The 21,544-nt window shown below is 36.8% G+C and overlaps 1 protein-coding gene across 1 annotated transcript; it reads left to right on the forward strand.

The window, feature by feature from the left end:
• The first annotated feature begins 1,552 nt into the window (after window positions 1-1,552).
• Window positions 1,553-20,533, forward strand: LOC129361048 (RNA-binding motif, single-stranded-interacting protein 1). Its single transcript, XM_055031670.1, has 13 exons — window positions 1,553-1,889; window positions 5,634-5,797; window positions 7,837-7,895; window positions 9,022-9,113; window positions 12,908-13,065; window positions 14,308-14,381; window positions 14,911-15,026; window positions 15,793-15,842; window positions 15,948-16,035; window positions 16,253-16,303; window positions 16,897-17,007; window positions 17,713-17,793; window positions 17,864-20,533. The coding sequence occupies exons 1-13, from the start codon at window positions 1,839-1,841 to the stop codon at window positions 17,933-17,935; spliced, it is 1,167 nt and encodes a 388-aa protein (XP_054887645.1). The 5' UTR covers window positions 1,553-1,838; the 3' UTR covers window positions 17,936-20,533.
• Window positions 20,534-21,544: the final 1,011 nt, after the last annotated feature.

Consider the following 21,544-nt stretch of genomic DNA (forward strand, 5'->3'; position numbering starts at 1 on the left):
GGAAGTTTTAGTCTGGCAAGTTAAAAGCACAGCAAATTAGAGAAAACGACAGCACAGTCACTAATTATTGTAAACTAATTTGAAGTAAATAATAGATGCAATAATTGTTACTTTACTTTTAATAGTGGATAGATGAGGTAAAGGTTCTCACTATCTAGTTTCTGTGTCAACATATAGTAAGCTGCTAAATATAACATTGAGCTTATATGCAGAGCATCGCTGGATGTAACGTGAAGTACAAACAGCTTGATTTTGTTTACACTTTTTTCAAATGATGTGTGACATTCAAATAAATAAATAGTTACTTATGCTATAAAAGGTCACGTTTCAGACCTCATTTTGGTATTATTCAGTAACAGTTAAGGAAAGCTTGGCTCAGTCATGCCTTTAATTGTGCTGCTGTTTTAGGCCAACAACATACTGGAGGACTGAATGCAAAGAACACATTTTATTCAGATTTTTTGTTTATTCTGAATGATCAAGCATATTCCTTTAATTCCTGTACTTGAAGTCCCTCGCTTGTAGAAGCAGTTGAGTACAGATTCTGAGCTGCCTGGTGCTACTGGAGATTTTTTTTTTCTATGCAATGTGAGTTTTACCCTTCTCTGTCCTTTCCGAGATAAAAATTGGATTCAATCAACCTGACATGTGCGGTAGATTAAATTGAATATGACTGAATCTAACAGATTTTTGTTCTGAAAATGTTCTTAAGTGATAACTTTCTACCTCTTGGTGTTGCATGATTATCTAAATTTAAATGAGTGAATTTATAAATAGGTTAAACTAAACTTGGCAACTAAATTTTATTTTGAATTTATTGCAATAAAACAAGAGACATATATATATGTCTCTTGTTTTACAAATACATTTATAAAACAAGAGACAGTGTACATATATATAAACTAATTTGAAATAAGTTGGTTTGAACTAGGGTGAACCAGCTGAAACTTTAGGTTTTATCTTGTTCACTATTTTCTTTTTTAAACAAAAGAGAAAAAAATGGTATGATTTACTGAGTATGATTGTACCAGTAGAGTTTGGGTATTTGTTGCTGGGTTTTTCTGAGTAAGACTGAACTGTATAAAAAATTAGCTGTATCAAACTGAATTAATCTGGGTTCCAATTTAGTTTCTAAGCGGTTCCTTTTCATGTAAATTGACAATAAATATTACTAAACATTGAATTAAACTGGGCATTTTTAAACATTTTAGGTGCCTAAAACAGCATTACTCTTCTGAAGTATCACAAATACACGAAAATAAATCCAGGACCACCTTAGACATATTGGAACGATTGGTATGCATCCTTCCATAACTAACCAACACCAGAGGTAAAACCTCTGTTTTGTAGAAATGGGTTGAGCAAATAATGATAGTAAATTAGGTATTAACATTTTATTTCTTGTTTCTGGAATGACATGACATCTAGTCTCACACGGATTACACAAAATATATAACATTTTCTCATATATTTAGAGTAGCTTTCCAAAAGTCCCCCCCCCGGCCCCCACAGCAAAAACCGAAATGGTTTCTTCCACCGTAGAAGCCTCGTCTCGGTCCAGCACAGCGGTGACTGCAAATCAATGAATCCGCCTGAGATTACTGGGACTCGGACGGAAGTTTGGATCATTTACCGAGGGGTTTCGTTAAAAAACACGGACACTCGATAACAGGGACATGTACACAGCAAGTATGGACAAAAACTTATTTTCGTCTTCTTTAGCGGACTAGAGAGGACGCGTTTTCTTTTTTTTCAACCAATATTCAACTCAAAAGTGGAGTTTGGTGCATTTTCGCTAACTAAACGTGACTAAAAGTAACTCCTTGTTCAGATTGAGAATGATTTTTGCAAATACTGGAAACCCACCAAGGACTCCGTATCGCAAACAGGTAAGCACACTCAGTCTGCCTTTTTAATAAGAAACTCCCGTCTCCTCTCAACTACCTCTAAGTTAAAGTCGCAAAATTAGTCTCGCACTTTGGGAGCTCTAATTTGGAGCTGTTAAATCGCATTGGTGAACGGTGGCTCATTGTAATTGCTGCGTTGTGTTCTTGCTAATCATTTGACACGAACTACGAATAATACAAATCCCTTCTTCTCTGGCAGCAGACCAGGATACGGGACACAAACAGTCTGGACGCATAGTTACGTAAAACACCAGTCTCTAAAAGCCTCTCTTCACTTCATTTGTTTTGGTATTTCCTTAGAGCAAATTATCTCTTTAAAACGCATAAATGATCATACTTTGGACTGGTTGGTTTAACTAAGGCATACGTTTCTTTAAAATCTATTGTTTCCAGATGTTTACAGTGTACAAGTCATGCATTACAAATCATAGATTCATATTATCTCCATTGGTTATTGTCTCTCACTGTGGACGACTAATAAACTCCTTTTCTCCAGTTTCCTTTTGGATCTTTAAGATATTTTTATTGGACGCATATACTCTGCTTTGCTCAGGGTGTTTTATCCGGTGGCTGGAGCTTCATGGGCGAGGCCTTGTTACTGGAAACCCTGCGTATATTTCCGGCGAGCTTTTGACTGCCCTGCTGGTCTGGAGCTGGCTGATAAGATGCCATCCTCTCCCTCCCACCACCACCGCCATCCAGGCACTGCTGCTTGTGAGCTGTCTGGCAGCTGTATGAAAACAAAAATTCCCTTGCAGTTTCACAGGAAAAGGGGATGTTGTAATTCCCGAGTCATAGGCAGGGAAAAATAAGGCTCAGGTTTCCTCGGATCCTCCCTTTTATGACTGCTTTGGCTTGGGTATTTGTACATTTGCTATAAACTGTCTGCTAAACTGTTTTAATTCCACCAATTTATTTTGGTTACTTGGTGTTTGTTGATGCATCTACAACTCACTTAGGCTGCTTTTACAATAGGCCATATACAAAAAAAAAACATTCATGAGAAACATTCAACAAGGATTTTAGATTTTATTTTATTTTATTAATGTGTAGTTAATTACATTGTCAGGATACAATCTACTCAATAATCCATGATGCTCAGCTTCATTTAGCTTAAAGCTTTTTTTTATGTGCTGGATTTTAGTGAATACACAAAGAAAATATGCTGTAATTTTTATAGTGATTAACCTTATGACTGAATTTAATAACTTCCGATGAAGATTTATAGCTGTAGAAGATTTAAAGCATGCAGCATCATTGTTAATCATAACAACCGATGAGTATTTCCACAGTTGAACTGGGAACATGCATAAGACATTAGTTTGTCAGGCTTGTTTCATGCTCAAAGGCATGCGAGGCGATTGACCAGTCAGTCACAAGAAAATGTCCTCTGGGCTGGAGTCTCGACTTGGGTTGCTCAAACCTGTCACCACCTCATGCGAGGGATTCCATGAGCTTCCTCTCGGCTTGGGATTCCTCAGAGAATGGTGGGATTTTGTGGGGTTGGAGATAATCAGTCTCAGATAGTAAGGAGGAGGACAAATCCTTAAAGACGAAAAGTTCCGCCAGACGAGGACATCTGGGTTTTGTAAACACAGAAAGGACAAAGTTGTGCAATTATAGCCCTCTCATCTGCAAAGGAAGAAATGCCCAAAATACATTCCAGAGACTTCGAAAAAAATCTTGACGTATACAGCTGAAACCAGATATTTAGATACACTGTATAAAGAGACACTCTTGTCTTTGGTTCGTCATTGTCTGACATTAAATCAGACTAAACATTTCCTGTTTTTGGATGACTCAAATTATTTTGACGTGGTGCCTGACCAATGGGCAGAATTTTTCTGTTGCTTTCCTCATGGGCAGTTTACTTACATTTCCTCAATATTTGTTAGAATTAACTTTTATGCTGTCAATCAATCAATCAATCAAATTTTATTTGTGTAGTACATTTCGGCAGCAAGGCATTTCAAAGTGCTTTACATCATAACAAACACAAAAACACAAAGTCATCAAGTGGGGAGTTCTTGCCTTTGCTTCCACAAAAGCTGTACATCTCGTTACAAGCTTGGTACAAAGTTTTGCTGGAATTTGCCCCATTCTTCTTCCCGACACAACCGGCAAAGAATGGGGACAGGTTTGAAGGCCACCTTGTTTTCACTGCTCCTTTTCAGCTGTGCACACATATTTCCTATGGGACTGAGATCACCGCTTTATATTTACTGTTTCAAAACACTTTCTTCCGTCTAGCCTTTAGGTTGACGTCTTGAGCGGTTGCGGCAGTATTTCCATATTAGGTTCTTTCCTCATGATTCCATTTTGTGAATTGCCCCAGTGGCTCCAGGGGCAAAATATACTAATAAATATACTGGTCATTATAGTTAAACACTTCAATTTTAGTTTCATCACACCACAAGACATGTCTCCAAATACTATGTTTTTTTCCACTGAGTGTTATGTGACTTTTCATTTTGCTCTTTGAGTGATGGGTTTCTTCTTCATTGAATGGCCTTTCAATTAGTACTGAACTAAATGTGAACTAAAATGTGAATGACAGTCTTGCCAGTTTCTGCCAACATGTTCACAAGTTCTTTTGCTCTCTGGGACACAGAAGCCATCTCTTTTCTTTTTGAACAGTATGATGGATGGAGATTTTTATGCTGTTTATACTTGTGCATAGCTGAACAGAAGAAAGTCTTCCTGAGATTGATGTACCTATTTGATTTTCTTTGATAATGTTACATAGCAAACTGTATGAACAAGGTTAAATTGTTCATACAATTCTGTAAGAGTGTTTGAGATATTTCCTTAAAACACATTCACAGGTGTGCCTCCATTTAACTGAAGTGTAAAATTGATTTCTCACGATATTCTACCATTTTTGTCAGATGATAAAAATTATTTATATCACCCTGTCCGACCTAGAACAGAAAAAATTAGTGTGATTTGTTGCCGGACAGTGAGAAAAATGGACTGTATATTAAAGACTGCTTTCAGCAGTTTCTTTTTTAACTCAAATAAATATTCTGAGATTAAAAACTGTAAAGCAGCCTAGCTCTAAAATAAAGGAGAAAAGTTAGCCATTTTCAATAACTATTTGAACCTGCATTGAGAAGTTAGTGCAACATTTTATATGTGCTGCAGGATCCTGTGGACCTGTTCGTAGGGGTCTGCAAGCTTTACAGTCCGAAGAAACATTTTTTCCCCTCAGTTTACCTAAATAAAATTCATTTAGCAAGTTATATGTTACATTACCATCAGAAAAATGACAACTTATCATTTTGATGCATATCTAGTGTAGGAAATTTGTTGTAATAAAACCCCCACCATTTAATTTATAAGTTTTAAAATAGAGAAAAAAATAACACTTTTTTGCAGAAAATTTAAATAAAAAAGACTGGATATGTTTTCTTTTAAGGCATGTTGATAATCCTGGAGAATTTTACAAAAAAAAATAAATAAAAAAATCAGATTGTTTCCAGATTTTAAAAAAATGTACACTGCTAGTACTTTACGTGTTCTTCGGTTGTTCAAATGTTTGTGGCTCCGGAGCCACAGAGATTTTTATCTGTTCCTTATCTGCTACAATAGAACAGCAACGGCGTAACGTCATTTTCTCATTTTAAACTTGGTAAATCTCTCACTGTATTTATCATCTAACTGTCCTGCTCAGTTGCTTTTTTATGCAGATTAAATGTCAAGCTGTTGTATGTTTTCACTCTTCAGCCACCTGTCGCCTCATTGTCCCACCCCATGGCTCCACCCAGCCCAAGCACCAACAACAGCAGCAGCAATTCAGGAGGCTGGGAACATCTCAGCAAAACAAACCTCTACATCCGAGGCTTGTCCCCTTCAACCACAGACCATGACCTGGTCAAGCTCTGTCAGCCGTGAGTACTACACTTCCTCTCTCTGTTGGCCCTCATTGATTAGTTATTGATTTTTTTTTCTTTCTAAGCCAGCTTCAGTTTGCGGTGGTTGTCACATAAATTGGTAGAAATAGAAGAAAGTGAAAAGGTTAAATGGTGGATGTATTAGCTTTTCTGTGAGGATTGTGAAGTGCACAGATGTAGAAATGTATTGTAGAGCACTAAAGTAAGAATACCAACTAACATTTAGAATAAATTGTAGCCTTTTCCACAGAAAGCTTTTCAAACTTGGCCGATGTTCTATTGTTGAGATGTGTTGAAGCTGGTGGGTCTCTATATGCTCAAAACAAAAGTAATTTCAATTGGAGCTGGTGTGTTCAGTCAATCTTCTCTTACCAAATGATACTATTATAACTGAGTTAATTCTGCAATGTTGGCTTAGTCTAAGTTGATAGTGGTATTTCAAAATAAACTTAGACCACACTGTAGTCGTTTTCACAGAAATCTTTTTAAAATCTGCCATTGTCAGAACGTGCTACAGCTGATGCTGTTAAAAAGAAAAACAGATAAAGTTGGGTGGAAGTGAACAAAAGCTGACAGAAATTAGAAATAGTAATTCTTGAATGAGTAAAATCAGAGATGACTGTGCTGGCCTGCTAGTATTTTTGAAATAAAATGACTTTGAGACTCAAGTGCACACTGATGTGCCATTCAATCACCTGTGTTTGGTGTTAAACAGTTACCAAAGATGAAAAGTGGTACCTAAAGAGACGGTCTTTTCAACAGCAAAATTTCAATCAATGTTGAAAGAAATGACAAAAGTTGAGGTTGGATAGAATTTAGACAATGAACGATAACCGCAGATAAGTCAGTGTTGCAATACTCTGCAAAACAGTTTTAAGGCGATCTTGTCTGATTTTTACTTAGGAACACAAAAAAACACATTAGAAAATTTGTTTTTTTAGGGCTCATAAGCCCCTGTTTACATTTAAATAGGGGAATATATAGCATTAAATTTAACTTAAATCTGAATTTGACAGGAAACAGAAGGAGATATAATCTACTCAATGTAGGAGAGAAGTTTCAAAGTGAACATCAATTTCAGTTTAGAGGTATTATTGCATGCAAGCAAACATATATTACACTTTTATAAAGTGTTTGTATTTGGGTTATTTTTAGTATATCTTATTGTAGATAGTAAATCTGAAGTGATGTCAAAAAATTATGTATCCTACAAAAAATGTACTACAATATTCTGTTTAGAGCACTGCAATGGCAAGCGTACTACCGTTATAAGTTAGGAGATTGGAGTTCACAAGACAGAAAGGTCAGCAGTTCATGCTCTTTCACCTGGTTTGGATCCACCATGATTATTAGCTAACGTGTCCTTCTGACTGATTGCAGAGTGCATTGTGTCTCCTATCAGCAGCAACTGCAGCTGTTTTAAGACAAAAGGCAGACTTTCTCTTTAGATTATCCTAATCTTTTTTGACATTTAAATCTACAACCTAAAATATGTTATCTTTTGAGATTACAGCCTTTGATGTACCTTGTGAGCTCTGAAAATCTGTTGTACAAAGCATGTTCTATGAGTATCACTTACATTTTAAAAAAATGCTCATCATGCATAAAATATCCTTAAAATGACATTGGTGCTCCTTCAGATGGTGTCATCGATACCCGCCTTTGATCAGCATGCAGCCAATAACACTTTTGAAACTGTGGCATAAAATAGTCTTTGATCACCTCAAAGTGCAGGGGCTCTACCAGGATGGTACCAAAGTAAGCCGGCTCTGACTGAAAGACGTTTTGTTTGAAGAAGCTAGATAAGATCGGTATAGTTTGGCTTGAGAAAAAAAAGGGACAAGTTGAGATTAGTGTTTTGCACACATGCTGGGGTTTTCAGCACCACATGGAGACCACTTCCTGTTTCTCATATTTTTGCAGTGATGTCATGGATTGTTGCTCAATCCTCCCTCTGTGTGAGTTTTATATAACTGTCTGCTTCTGGTGTATGGGCCTGCTAACTAAAGGCCTCATTTCTATTCCTCCTTTTTTAGGTATGGCAAAATAGTATCAACCAAAGCCATCCTGGACAAAACTACAAACAAGTGCAAAGGTGTGTGAAGTTTCAATTGCTCCTTTTTTTCTTTTCAAAGAAAATCTAAATTGACTTTCTTTGAAGTCCCCAACATTATAGATATCCAATGTGAGGAATTTACCAGAGCATCAGGGCTGTGGTTTTAGGTGATGTGGCCGCTTCAGGAAACAGACTACGAAGCTGTTAATGCTGCCTACCAGCTCAAGTTATTTTCGAACACAGCTCTGGTGTGTGTGGATTACGGTTGTTGCCTGCTTCCTGGGAAGAATTGACCACATTTCCTTTTTCCTGCCGAGTGGCATGGTTGGTCTTTGTCCAGTTCTGGTAGATTGCTACGCAAACTAAAAATTACATAGTGATTGCTTTGTCAGTCTTCCTCTGGATTATATAGGCAATTGGCACCCAATGGCTTTTAGCAGAAATTCACATTATTAGACTTTTTGACACGCATTAGAAATATCTTAGTAAATTAGTGTAGCTTTTAATCTACCTAGATTCCCCACTATGGTAATAGCTTTCAAGACTTTGTATTAACCAAAACAAAACATTTGAGTAAAGCGATTTGAAATAGTCTGACCTCTGTCTAAGCTGGGAATGCATTTCTCACAATTGATTATTATTAAGGTTAAATATAACAAATGCAGAGGAAGACAAAGCGTGTAGGTGCACCCTGTTTGTACCCCACAGGACAAAGAGCTGACCTGAGCCAGCAGTATCTGCATCCTCAGCTGTTTCTTTTTTCTTTCAACCAAATGAACACATCAGGGTCACACACACTCACACACAGCTGATGAGCTGATGATGCGTGTGTGTGTGTTTATAAATACATATGTATATATATATAGAGACAGACAGACAGACTGAAGTATTTGGTCATTCTTCTATCCGTAATAGCTCAATCACAGCCAAACTGGATGAAAGGTGTGTGGGAACGGAAATTTTCAGATCTTGCGTCAGAATCTCGGTTGAGTTATGATCTGCGCTTTTACTGGGGAATTCTAAGACACAAATATGCCTTTCCATTTGGGCTCCACCTGAATGTATATAAAATGTATATTTAAAAAATTATATTCGGGAACATTTTGCAGAACATCTGCAATAAAAAAAGGAAATGTAACACCACCCCAAATGCTGATCCCCTCAGGATACGGTTTTGTGGACTTCGATAGTCCTGCTGCAGCCCAGAAGGCCGTGGCTGCCCTAAAGACTTCTGGTGTCCAGGCTCAGATGGCCAAGGTAAGAGCTTTTGGCAGTATCTGACATAGACACAGTAACGCTGCTGTCCTCCACACGATGAGGGACTCAGTGGGGAAAAACAGCAGCACATGATTTCTCAACTGTATGCTCTGTATGTCCTCTGCTCAAATGGTTTGTCTTTAAACTTGTTATCATGGTTTTAGAGCTGAATCATGAAGGGAAATTACATCCTGTGTTATTTCTGCATGTGTTGCATGACTTAGGAGCTGTATTTAATTTGCTGAGGGCTATCTTTATTAAGACATGGACAGTTATCTCTTTGAAAACACAAATAAGTTCCACATTTATTGCAGCTGACATGTTTCAACATAGATTTTGGGAGTTAGTCTCATACACTGGAAGCAAAGGAATTAAGACAGTCGAAAACTCTTGAACTGTGTTGTTACTCTTCTCTGTGTATCTAAATATGTTCTAATTGTGCAGTTGTACAGGCCTGAATGTGGAAAGGATTTCAGACAAAAAGTAAAATATGACACAAATTGCAGTTTTTGTGTGTTTTTCATAGATTTCAAATTACATAAATGACAAAATGGGATGAGAAGGCTATAAAACCAGAACATGTGAAGATCTCTAACACAACCTTTGTTACTGAAAGCAGAATAGGAAGTAAATATGTGAGTTGTTATAGCAACAGGAACTAGTAGGGGGAAATGAGTTCCCTTCATAGCACTAACCAAGAAACAACCTAATTTCCCCCTCTGTAGATTTCTTAGGTTACATTGGATGTAGCCTAAGAGATTGTTTAAATATTAATATGAAAATAATCTATATGAAATTCATAATATTTGAGCTTTTCCTGGATTATATTTTGATCTACCAAGTCGTCCTTCAGTAGTGTTACTATTTCAGATATAGGTGGTCAGTGCCTGTGAGTCCATCCATGTAGTGTCTACACCTAGGATAAGATCTGTCGCATTTAACAAATAGCATTCAGCATATTTTTTTTCGGTCATTGCTGCAGTTAGTCATCATTGATTCTTTTAGGAGCAGAAGCAACGTCACACTGTGTTGGAGAGAAAGTTGTTGTGAGCAGGATTTGATATTTTTTAAACTAAAGACAAATTGATCATGTATTGCACATTTCATAGAGTTTCAAGATAAACTCTTTAAGATTTTGAAAAGATTACCGACATATCCAGATGCTGCCTGTTTCTCAATAGACAGGTTCAAAGTTTGACAGAATAAAACAGACCAACTACAGTGATATATGTTTAGCATATTTATCTATTGGTTGAAATTGCATCTCCTTTTTTGCTCCTGATTTTTAACATGTGACTCAACCAAAACGTCTAACATGCAACAGAAAAAAGAGAGCCAAATATCCACTGTAGTGTAGCTCTCTGTTGTAGCAGCCTAAAATATCATCCTGGATATCTCTATGGAAAATAGTTTTCTTTTCAGTAATTTCCCTTGTTTCTAAACATGTCAGTAACACTGAGTACAGCTAATCTTTACTCATCTTCCCACAGTAACAACTTCTGTGGTGTTGTTGAAGAGTGCTGCTGTTAGCTGGTAACACTTAGAAAAAGATTGCATTTCAAGCTTATGTCTTTCTGAAAGTTGGTTTCTGGGAGCAAAGGAGGAAAAAATTACCTTTTTGTTTTTGAAGTTTCCCCATAGAAGTTTCATATAGGTAAATCTAGGCTGTATTACTGGTATGGCTGTCAAAGTTAATTCCTTAATTCAGGACAATTTATTTCAATGTTGTCAGTTTTTCACTTGTAATAAACGCACAAGCTTCTGGACCTCCCCTGCGCTGCAATGGATTATTAATCCCTTTTCTGTTCAGCTGTGTCTCTATGAGGCTAATCTACCTTTTCTTTAAAAAAAAATTGTCACCTCTACTTGGCACTGTTTTGTGCTGTTTGACAGCACAAAGAGTAGCTGTGGGTGTTACTCAGTTATGGCTGAAAGAGAGAAAAACAGGGAGAACACAGGAATTATTTTGCTGTAATAGACACAAATCATTTATCTAGCAATTATTCACTACCGAAGCAACACTGAACTTGTATGAACAAATGAAAAATAATAAATACAAAATAAACAGATATGAGAAACTGTCAGTCTGTTTCATTTGTCCTGTTTCAAAAAAGATTCTATTGACTCCAGTTTCATTGTTCTGTCCCTTTGTCTCTTTCTTTCATTAGATCAGCCTTTACCAGTTTTGCTTTAATTAAAACTTTCTTAGTGATTTTAGAAAGGTCTGGAATCACTAAGAGAATCACTATTCTATTTAGTTCTTGTCTCTAGTTATTCCAAGTTATTCTAGTTTTATGTTTATGTCTACTCATTTTTTAATGTTAGATTAATTTCCTAGTCCCCTTTGTACTCTCTCTCGCCCCCTGTGCCACTCGCTCTGTTTTTCTCCCTCTCTCCCTTCTGCTCTCTCCCCTCACACATGCAGTTAGCTAATCAGCCCCGCTCTATTGTTCCAGCATTCACGCTTTCAGTATTTAAACATTTCTGCTGTCACTCCTTTCTGCTGGTTCCTGTCATATCACTGTTAATTCCTGGCTTTTGGTTTTACCTGGATTTTGCTCTGGCTCCCTGTGATTTTTGTTGATCTATTTATTTATTTTTTATTAAACATTCTCCATCTACTTGCTGCCTCTGCCTTTCTGCATTTGGGTTCAACACCACCACTGCACACCTGTGCAGAAGTTAATTAAGGATTTCTGCTTTTAATAAGCTCCTCCTAATGAATCTCCCTCAGGAAAACAAAACGTGTCATAATTACACAGGTCAGTTTTTTTCTGAAAAGTCAGACCTTTCTGTTTTAGGGGTTTGTGTCAAACAAACGCAACATGGGAAAACACCACGATAGTAAGTATCCTTCTAGCAGCACTTTATAGGATAAATCCAAATTCTGTCATACTCCTCAATGTCACATGTCAATCATTGTTCGCTTTTTCTTTTTTTGTAATCCTTTGTAAAATCTATTAGTTTTCCTTCCTGATAGGTAAAATGAATTTATCTTGCTCAATGATTTTCTGCATAAAAGTGCTTCTGGCAAATTGATGCAATTATAATAAACATACATTTGCATAAAATAAGTATATTTGTCCACCCCCAATGCTTATAAGAATATTTTAAACATAAAAGCCATTCTGTTGTGGTACACTAAGAACATTTGGGAAAAAAATCTACAATTAATTAGTGATTAAATGGTTTAGTCAGGTGTCAGTTCGAATGAATAGCGTTAGGGAATTGGTGTTATATTTTCTTAATTAACCATTTGTATGTGTGTCTGCAAACATATAGAGGATCACAAATGCCGTGTGTTTAGTGACTAATTCTTCCTATCAAACTTGTTAGTTATTTCACATTTCTAATGTAGTTTTCTATTATGCTTATTTTGTGATTTTAAAAAAATCCTGTCCACATCCAAGTGTCACTGATGAATATTAATGACATGACTTCTACACAAGGACTCATGGCTGTGTCTCAAGTTTCTGCTGACTGTGTTAAAACACAGCAGGAAGTCAGCTGAACAAAACCTCGTGCCACAGTGGGCTGCATGTATATATCTCCTTGCCCAGTGACATTTCTTACATAACCTTTCACCCCACCGCTCCCCTCTATCCTAACTAAAACTGGGAACAGCTTAAGATGATCAACAGATGAAATACCCCAAACGGAGAAGAAAATGAAATACAAAATATTTCAAATTTGATTAAATTCTAATCTTTTCACTTTGTCTGGCACATCATTAATGCCAGTTTTATGCACTTTATTTTAGTCACTTTAATTTTCCCTCTTTTGTCATCATGCAGCAACAGGAACAGGACCCAACAAACTTATACATCTCCAACTTGCCTATGTCTATGGATGAGCAGGAGCTGGAGAATATGTTGAAACATTTTGGCCAAGTTATATCCACACGCATTTTGAGGGACCCCAGCGGAGTCAGCAGAGGAGTGGGATTTGCTAGGTAGGATTCTTGTTGTCTGTCTAATATGTTAAATGCTAAATGTAAACTTAATTTCTCCAAACATGTCCGAAAGGTTTGGTGTCTATATATACATATCTATCCCCATTCTATTTACACCCCAAATTATTCAGAAGTCACAGAATTAGTTTAATTGATTTCAGCTGTTCTCTGAAAGCCTGAGAAGTTTTTTTAGAGAACAATAGGGAATAAACAGCATCATGTTGACCAAGGAATACACAAGATAGGCCAGGTCAGGTGTCCTAAATGCAGTTGCAAGCCACACTTTTCAGATCTTTATATGTCTAATATTTTTGAAAACAATTTATTTTTCTTCACTGCACAATTTTTCCTTACCTTGTGTTGATTTATAGCAAACATTAGCAACAAAATACATTGAAATGTGTTTTTGTATCCTGAAAAAAATGACTTAAATGTTGTAAATGCTTCAGCAAGGCACTGTATCTATCTTCTTCATGGATTCTTTTTCCATCACTTGATTTGCATCTCACAATTTCCACCTAATATATTTGACATTTTTTTTAAGGTCAAACGTTCTTTTACCAGTAAACAGGAAGAGATCAGTGCAGCAGATACAGATCTTGAACCAGGAAAAGAGACAAGTAGGAGTCTCACCTTCACAAAACTTGAGCAGAAAACAAGACAAGGAGAATTTTGTATTAATCTTAACTTGCCACTCGCTGATATAAAGTATAAAAACATATGTTAGCTGTTTTAGAGTTTAAAATAATGTAGTAATTATCGAGAAAAAAATACTGGAAAAAAGAAAGTAAAATTTCGACAAATGAGAAGGTGCCTTACATGCATGTACAGAAAGAAACTCACTCTAAGAATTGTTTCAGAATGAGTGTAAAATTTAATTACTGCCTGTAATTTCTGGTTTCCGCCAGTCGTACTTGTACAACCTGACATTTGAATGCCCTCGCAGACAAGCCCTACATTACAGTTGCAAAAGCAAAAGTCATTGGGTATTGTTGGGTGGAATGGCTGTACCTGGGTGTGTTCCTATAGGTGTGTTTTGGCAAAATATGTAAGACTATGCGTTTCTGCCCTCCACAAGTTACGGTTTGCACTGTAGGGAGAAGACTGATAAAATCTTTTATGGTGCAGCGGCACTTCCACCAAGCTGCACAGGAAGCTGGTTCAGGAAAGCACCTGAGTTGCTCTTGTTGCTGGAGTTATTTGCTGTTAGGGTTATAGTCTGTTTGTCTTCTTTGTGTGCAGGATGGAGTCAACTGAAAAATGTGAAGCAGTCATTTCTCACTTTAATGGAAAGTTCATCAAAACACCAGCAGGTGGTAAGAAGTTAATAAAGGATCATTTGACGCTTGGACTGGTAGTAAATGTTATAGTTTAGATGTCACGCTGTTAAAAATGTGTCTAAAAGTAAAGAAGGTTTCATTTGCCATAGCTATAGTCTGTGTCATCTAAATGGGTGGAATGAATATTAGGGGAACAATGTGGTTAAGTCACATGATTAATGCATCCAAAAGGAGTCAGAGAGTCTGGTGGTGAAGCGCTCATAAGCACTCAGCTTGGAGTGGCAGACCAAAGACAAGAGTGAAAGCAGCTACCACTCCCTCTCTAAGCTTTTTAATTGGATTATTAGACCGAAATAGTCTTTGCTGGCCTTGCCTCCTTCAGGAAGGGGAGGGGGTTTCAGCTCCACAGCTGCTAAATTATATGTCTAAGTTCCCTGGCTACTTAATAAACCTGCAATCCCTTGCTTCATGGGTTAAAAAGCTGAATAGAAAGGGTTGACACCAACATGTTGAGTGCTAAAAACAGTTCTTTCACAATATGTCCTCTACATCTCTCTTCCTTTAGCGGCATCTGAACCTCTGCTGTGCAAGTTTGCTGATGGAGGACAGAAGAAAAGACAAAGTTATCATAAATTTGGGCAGAATGGTCGAGCCTGGGGGAGGGACATGGATTCCAGATTGGTGAGTGGGGCCCAGAAAACATACAGTAATGGGCAAAGCTAAAATGGTGAGATGTTGTGTAATGAATAATAGAAAAAATACATATTACATGAGCCAGCTTTAAGAATAAGTGTTTATTAATACAGCTTGAAAACCTCTTAAAAAGGGTCAAACTGAAGAGTGTAATTGTGTAGTTGTAGTCTTGTGTTTACCACGGTAGACATTTACCTCCATGTAAATACAAAAAATTTATGAGTCTCTGACAACCCAATCTTCTTCCTGGCCTCAGTATCTAACCTTTACATATCTGGTAAGTCCGACTAAGCAAAGGCATGTAGTCAAACAAGTCACATTTCCGGTAATGTGCGTTCAGCCCTGTCAGCAGGCGTTTGCTTTTACTGTTCTCATTCCTGCTAGACTGCCTGACTCAGGACATTTCTTTTAACATCTTTTGATCTAAGTGATATTTTCGCCCTTCTATTATTTAAGGCTAATAACTAAACCAACAGGCTCCTGACTGGTTCAGCCATCAGCACTAAAGGCCACCACTTCTCAAGTTTGAATGCTGTAAATTCACAAATGTTAACCTTTTCTTCAGAGGAACTTGGTGTTGGACTTTGAATTAAGTAATTTTCAGGTTGGGATAAATATGGAAAAGAACATTTAAGTATGAATATTTTTTATTTAGGAAAAGCCTGGAATTTTGAAAGGCGAATTTCTGTAGGAACCATTTTCGTTGCTACAAGCTAGCGTAAATGTGCTAATCTTGGAATGTCTTTTGTCTCAGGCTGGAATGACGCTGACATATGACCCCAGTGCAGCTGCTATGCAAAATGGGTAAAGCTACTTTAAAAACACACAGCAGTACCATTGCAATTCTCACGTCCGACTGATGTCCGCCTTACCATTTCAGAAAACATTTTCTCAATTCTCTGCTCACAGATTTTTTCCAGCTCCATACAGTATTTCCAGCAGGATGATAGCTCAGACATCCATGTCTCCGTTCATGTCTCCAGTTTCAACATATCAGGTTCTGGTCTTTCCCTTTTGTTAATAATACTTGCAGTTCTTGATCATCGTTTTTATTGCAGAAGCTATTTTGGCAAAGTCAGTATGAGTGGATCAGGTGTGAGACATTGAACAATGTGACCTCATATCCTTCCATATTGTTTACAGTGACATGTAATCGCATCACATATTTATTTATTTACTGTTGCGATGTGTTTACTGGGTGTGTAATTTTGCAGGTGCAAAATCCCTCCTGGATGTCCCATCAACCCTACATCATGCAGCACCCTGTAAGAGCAACACGTCTCCATGCATTCTATATGTCAGTTTTGTCTGTTCTTTCCCATTCTCCCGATCACTCTCCTGAAGCATCTCCCTCTGTGGATGCAGCAGAACCGAAACATTTCTCTGTAAACAGACATGGAAGATTATGCACAAGGTGAAGCTAAAAGACTAAACCGTCTGTGCAGGAATGTGAAAACAACTTCCTGTGGAGAGTCTTGATAAATAAGTGCATTTAATGACAGATGCTTAATATTTTACAACAGATGGCTCTAAATTGAGAGAAGAGCCTTTTTCCAGGTTTGGTAATTAGCCAGCAGATGAGAAAACACTGTCTAAGGCATCAGGCCAGCCAAGATGCTCACAGATAGCACTATCAGCTGCTGGCATGGGCGTACCCAGATTCCATTTTCGTGCATTAACTCCTACAAAACTCAGATGTGACGTGCATTTAAAACAATAGATGTGAGGATTTTTCATGACAGGTTAGTCGTTATAGTTGAGGCTCGTCTTTTAGATATAGATTAACTAGATTAAACTTATCCTTTTGTGGCATTTTGTAAATTTGTTCACCTTCCTCTCCCATCTTCTGTTATTGCAGGGTGCAGTAATATCGCCATCTATAGACCCATCTGTGTCACTGCAGCCTACTTCAATGATGGCCCCGCTCACTCAGCAGATGGGTCACCTGTCTATGGGCGGTTCAGGAACGGTGAGAGATGGGTTCGAATACATTGGGAACCCCCTTCCACTAAACATGCTTGCAACAAATGTTTGCTTTGTGAATTTAAAACTAACTTTATAAAATATTTTAGCTTAAACATGGTTTCGTAATCTTCCTGTCCCTTAAATAAAGTGCATTTCGTAAACACACTAAATAAAGCAAACTGAAAGAAACTGAAAATAAACTAAGATAAAACCTGTAGACATTTGTGGTGCCTAGAAATAGTACCCAAAACAATTACTTTTCTTCAAATATGAATGCATATTCTTATCAGGATTACTTGGTCTTCAATAACATTCTGCCTGTGTTTAGAGGCTGTTCCATGTATGTGCAGTATTATTCTTTGCTCAGGATGACATTGTTGCTTCAAAACCACAAGGAAAAAAAAAAATAGTAATGTATGGCGCTTACTTATTTTGTGCAAAGTGTAAGCACTGTAAAATACGGCAGCAAACCTTGCCAAGAATTACTTTTTTTGGGGGTTGTTCACAAGTGGCCACATTCTGTGATAATATTATATTTTCCATGGAATTACATTGTGAAGAAACGTCCAGTTTCACAAATCTGGTCACGTTTTCTAGATTACAGAAATCTTAAGGCCCTACAGAATAGCTTTTGGACTCTCTGATTGCTCTTGGTCCATTTAAACCAAGAACATATTCTGCATGTTCATCTGCTTCTTTTTTCTTGCAGTTCATGGCCGCCAACACAGCTATGCAAGGAGCATATATCCCGCAGTACGCACACATGCAGACTGCAGCTGCCCCTGCTGAGGTGAGTTAATGCAATTTTCTTATTTAAGACAAAAAGTCAAGGCTTAGATTGATATCATGCTCTCTTCCAGGAAAATGGTGTCCAGGCTCAAGTGGACTCATCTGGCAGTCACTCCCCTTATTCCTACCATCAGACCAAGTAGTGGTCTGATGGTGTTTGGACAACAACAAAAACTATCTATAAATTCAGTGGACGCTAAGGAACTTAAACTGTTTTTCATGTGTTTCGTTAAATAAGAGTATTTTCTTTTTCTTGATATGATTTCAGTCTCTCTGAGATCAGCAAATGATTCATATTCTATTAAAAAAAGAGTTTTATTTTCATATACAACTTTTTTTAACAGCAGTTTCTCACAATATGCACGAGAATCTTGTGACCACTTGTGCAAAGTCAGAGGTTGTAAATATGTATTTTGTTGCAATTCTTTTTCTTTTTTGATTTTTCTCTATTTTTCTGGCAGACATTTTGAAAATGTTTTGTGCTTGCTGTGTGAGTATTGCTAAACTGAAGTGTTCAGTGTTTTCTTCTTTGAAATAACTTCTCATTAAATTTTCCTACATCGCTTTGACACAGCTACCAAGAGTAAAGCGGAGCTGTAGATGTGGAGAAATGAACAGCACAAAACATTTTAATTATGACAAAATAATAAAGTGCCCTTCCCACTTACGCCCAAATGGGGAAGTAGATAAATGTCTGAACAAATGGCTTGAATCAACTGACTACATGTAATTATATTATTGAAATGAATATTTATTTTTTTAGCTTAAGGCCTTACATTTGTATGGATGTCAACTTTCTCCTGAACCATCACATTTTCCCACTTTTTTAAAATCATTGTATTTTAGGGTAATTTAAATTAAACTTGTCCGGGTAAAAATTTGAACAGAACAAATCTACTTTGCTTTTTTTTTTCATTTTTTGTTTTGTTTAGTTTTTTAGGTGATATTAATTGTTAATTTGGTAGTATGTATTTTTTTTAATTTGATTGTAAACATCTAAGGAAAACAGATGTAGGATTGTGGGAAAAAAAAAAAAAAAGCAATCAACATCAGTTTTATCTGGGTATTAAATTAGATTTAAAAGGCTTCACTCTGTTAGGAAACAAACTTGGCACTTTTAAGTTTAGTCTTCTTTCATCAAAGACTGTAACATTTGTCTCTTTAACCAGGGTTTTTGGGCTTCAATGAAATAGAGTGCAGTTTGGACTCTGTGCCTTTTTTCACATTTAGTTGTCGTGTTAGATTTTAGACCTTTATAAACATGAATTATTGTGCCAGGAAGTGCCACGCAGAGCTTTCATTACAGAAATAACTAGAAAATGTTTCAGTATAATAATTTTAAAAAAGAAGCTACAATTAAAATAAACACAACATTGTGCTTTAAAACGAAATGGTTGGATTATAGACAAAAACTGAACCGTGGATTGAAGCGAGTGTTCTTAAAGTTTCCTCCTCTAAGTCTGTGATTTGAGCTGGTCACCTACCGGACCAGTTATCTACCTCAGAGTTTGCTTTCTCCTCTGTATTCGGCCGGGTTAGCAGGTCCAGCCCGTCCTTCCAGACCAAACGCCACACTCAGGAGCTGGCCGCAGCTTTTTACTTTTTCCTCTGTTAATTTTGTATTATGCAAAGTTATAGTCAAAAAATGGGAAAACTGCAACAACTTGAGTCCAAGGGATGTTTTTGGGATAGACCGCCATTCTTGCTGCTCCTGGTAAAAGTGTGTAATATCTCCTTTGAATAAATTACTCCTTTTTTGCAGTGATATATTCTGATATTGATTATTAAAAAAGCATTCTAAACATTGCCATTGCCAGAATTATTGACTTCCCTCAGTGTGACTGAGAACTTTTAATAAGTTTGTGATGAGTGCTTCTCTCAGGCAGACTATTTTTTGCAACTTCTTTCAGCCGTTCATCACAATGGGAAAGACAAATTAATTTAAATATGGTGAATTTCTCTTATTGATTACAAATAACTGGAAAATATTAATAAAATGTGGCTACATTACAGCCAGAGGAGTAATGAAGTTCCCACACCTTACTGTTTGGGAACTGTAGCAGAATAACATCTTGGGATCATCAAGAGTTCAATGTAATAATTTTTTTAAAGACTTTTGTAGGCATCTTTATTTTGGCCTTGTGTAATTCTGAAGGACATTAGAAATTCTTTGAGACTTATAGAAACAACAAAGCATTGTGGTAATAAAAAAAAAATGTATCTTTTTTTTAATATAAAGGAGTTATTTTCCCTTGTAATTTGCTGGGATTTAAAATATTAAAATGTCAAGGGCCAACTATGGTTATACTTGAGATTTCTATGTAATGCCTAAGACTGAGGAGTAATACTGTCTTAGTGAGGTTTATGCTGCTAGTGGAGTCTGAATCAAGTGCCATGGTCTGGGTCAAGAGCGAAAGAGGTGCTTAAGAGAGAAAAGCTCATATTAGTAACCACCATATTGAACATTCATTAAGTTATATGAAATTGTTCTAACTTAAGAGTTTTGTACAGACAGATTGAGGAAATATGAGATTTTCACAGAGCTGTTTTAAGGTTGCTTTTTTGTTTGTGCCACTATTACCAAAGGTAACTTGTATGTACAGTTTAATGAATTTCTTTGTTTTTCCTTTACTACATTTGTTCATTGAAACATTTTTTTTTCTTCCTTTAGATTGTTGCCCATTGTTTATTCTGTTAATGTTTTTGAACTTTTTTAAATAAATTAAAAAAATTGCTTTTAATTTTGTCTGATTTTAATCTCTTGCAGCACTGATGAGCTACATTAATTTTTGCAAATGTGCATGAATCAGTTGGTACATTATACCATACATTAATTTGAGAGGAGATGAATGTGAAGGACATTCAAAATATAGTAAATATATTTTTATTTATTTAGCTTTAGATATTAAGTTTGTGATCTTTATGAGCCAAACTGAAAATGCAAAGCTCTAGTCTGAAATAATTGTTTAAAAATATCTAATAATTTGTTGTATCTTAAATTAATATTTCAAACATGCTAAGTTAAAAATAAAATAGGAAGAAACAAAGAATCCTGTTACCATTCTGTTAGTGTGGCAGCTGTTTAATGCCACCTAAGAAAAAAAAAACATTTGAGTCTTTAATCTGCCTGGCACATTGAGTTATTCAGATTTTATCACACAGAGAATTACTTAGAAGATGTTTTGCAGGTGGCTATAAATGTATGAATGGTGAGGGCATTTTAATATAAAGGGAATAGGATAAAATGTGCCTTTTAAATGTAATCTTCAGATATTAATCAGAAGCTGAACTCAGCTTTGTCTCGATATGTTAAAGAAATTCAACGAACCCATTCTTTGAGCAAAATCTAAACCAGCTTGCTTGTTGAAATTGAATAAAAATGTTTATGATCCCCTTTGCTTTCAACCCAGAAGGTGAAGACCTGGTAAGTACTTTATCAACACTGTCACATTTGATTGTTGACAACATGCGTGGCCTGGACGGGGTGGGACTGGGTATCAGGAGGGTATGGCATTGGTGGGTGCACGGAGGCACTAATTGCTTGGATGTACCCGACTGTGAGCAGGCCTCTCTCCATGGCAGATGGGTCCCCTCATAGTAGCCCGCAGAGTGTTGTGCCACCCTACGGGAAGCCACAAGCTCCAGACGAGGAGCAAAACTCACGCTCCAGCTGTCTGTGTTTGTGCCACATGCGCCTACAGGCAGTGAAGTTGAAACCTCTTTTTTTCCCCCCACTTAATAGCAAGCTTCTG

Source organism: Poeciliopsis prolifica, unplaced genomic scaffold (genome assembly GCF_027474105.1).
Source record: "Poeciliopsis prolifica strain line A6 unplaced genomic scaffold, Auburn_PproV2 SCAFFOLD007, whole genome shotgun sequence".
Taxonomy (NCBI): Eukaryota; Metazoa; Chordata; class Actinopteri; order Cyprinodontiformes; family Poeciliidae; genus Poeciliopsis; species Poeciliopsis prolifica.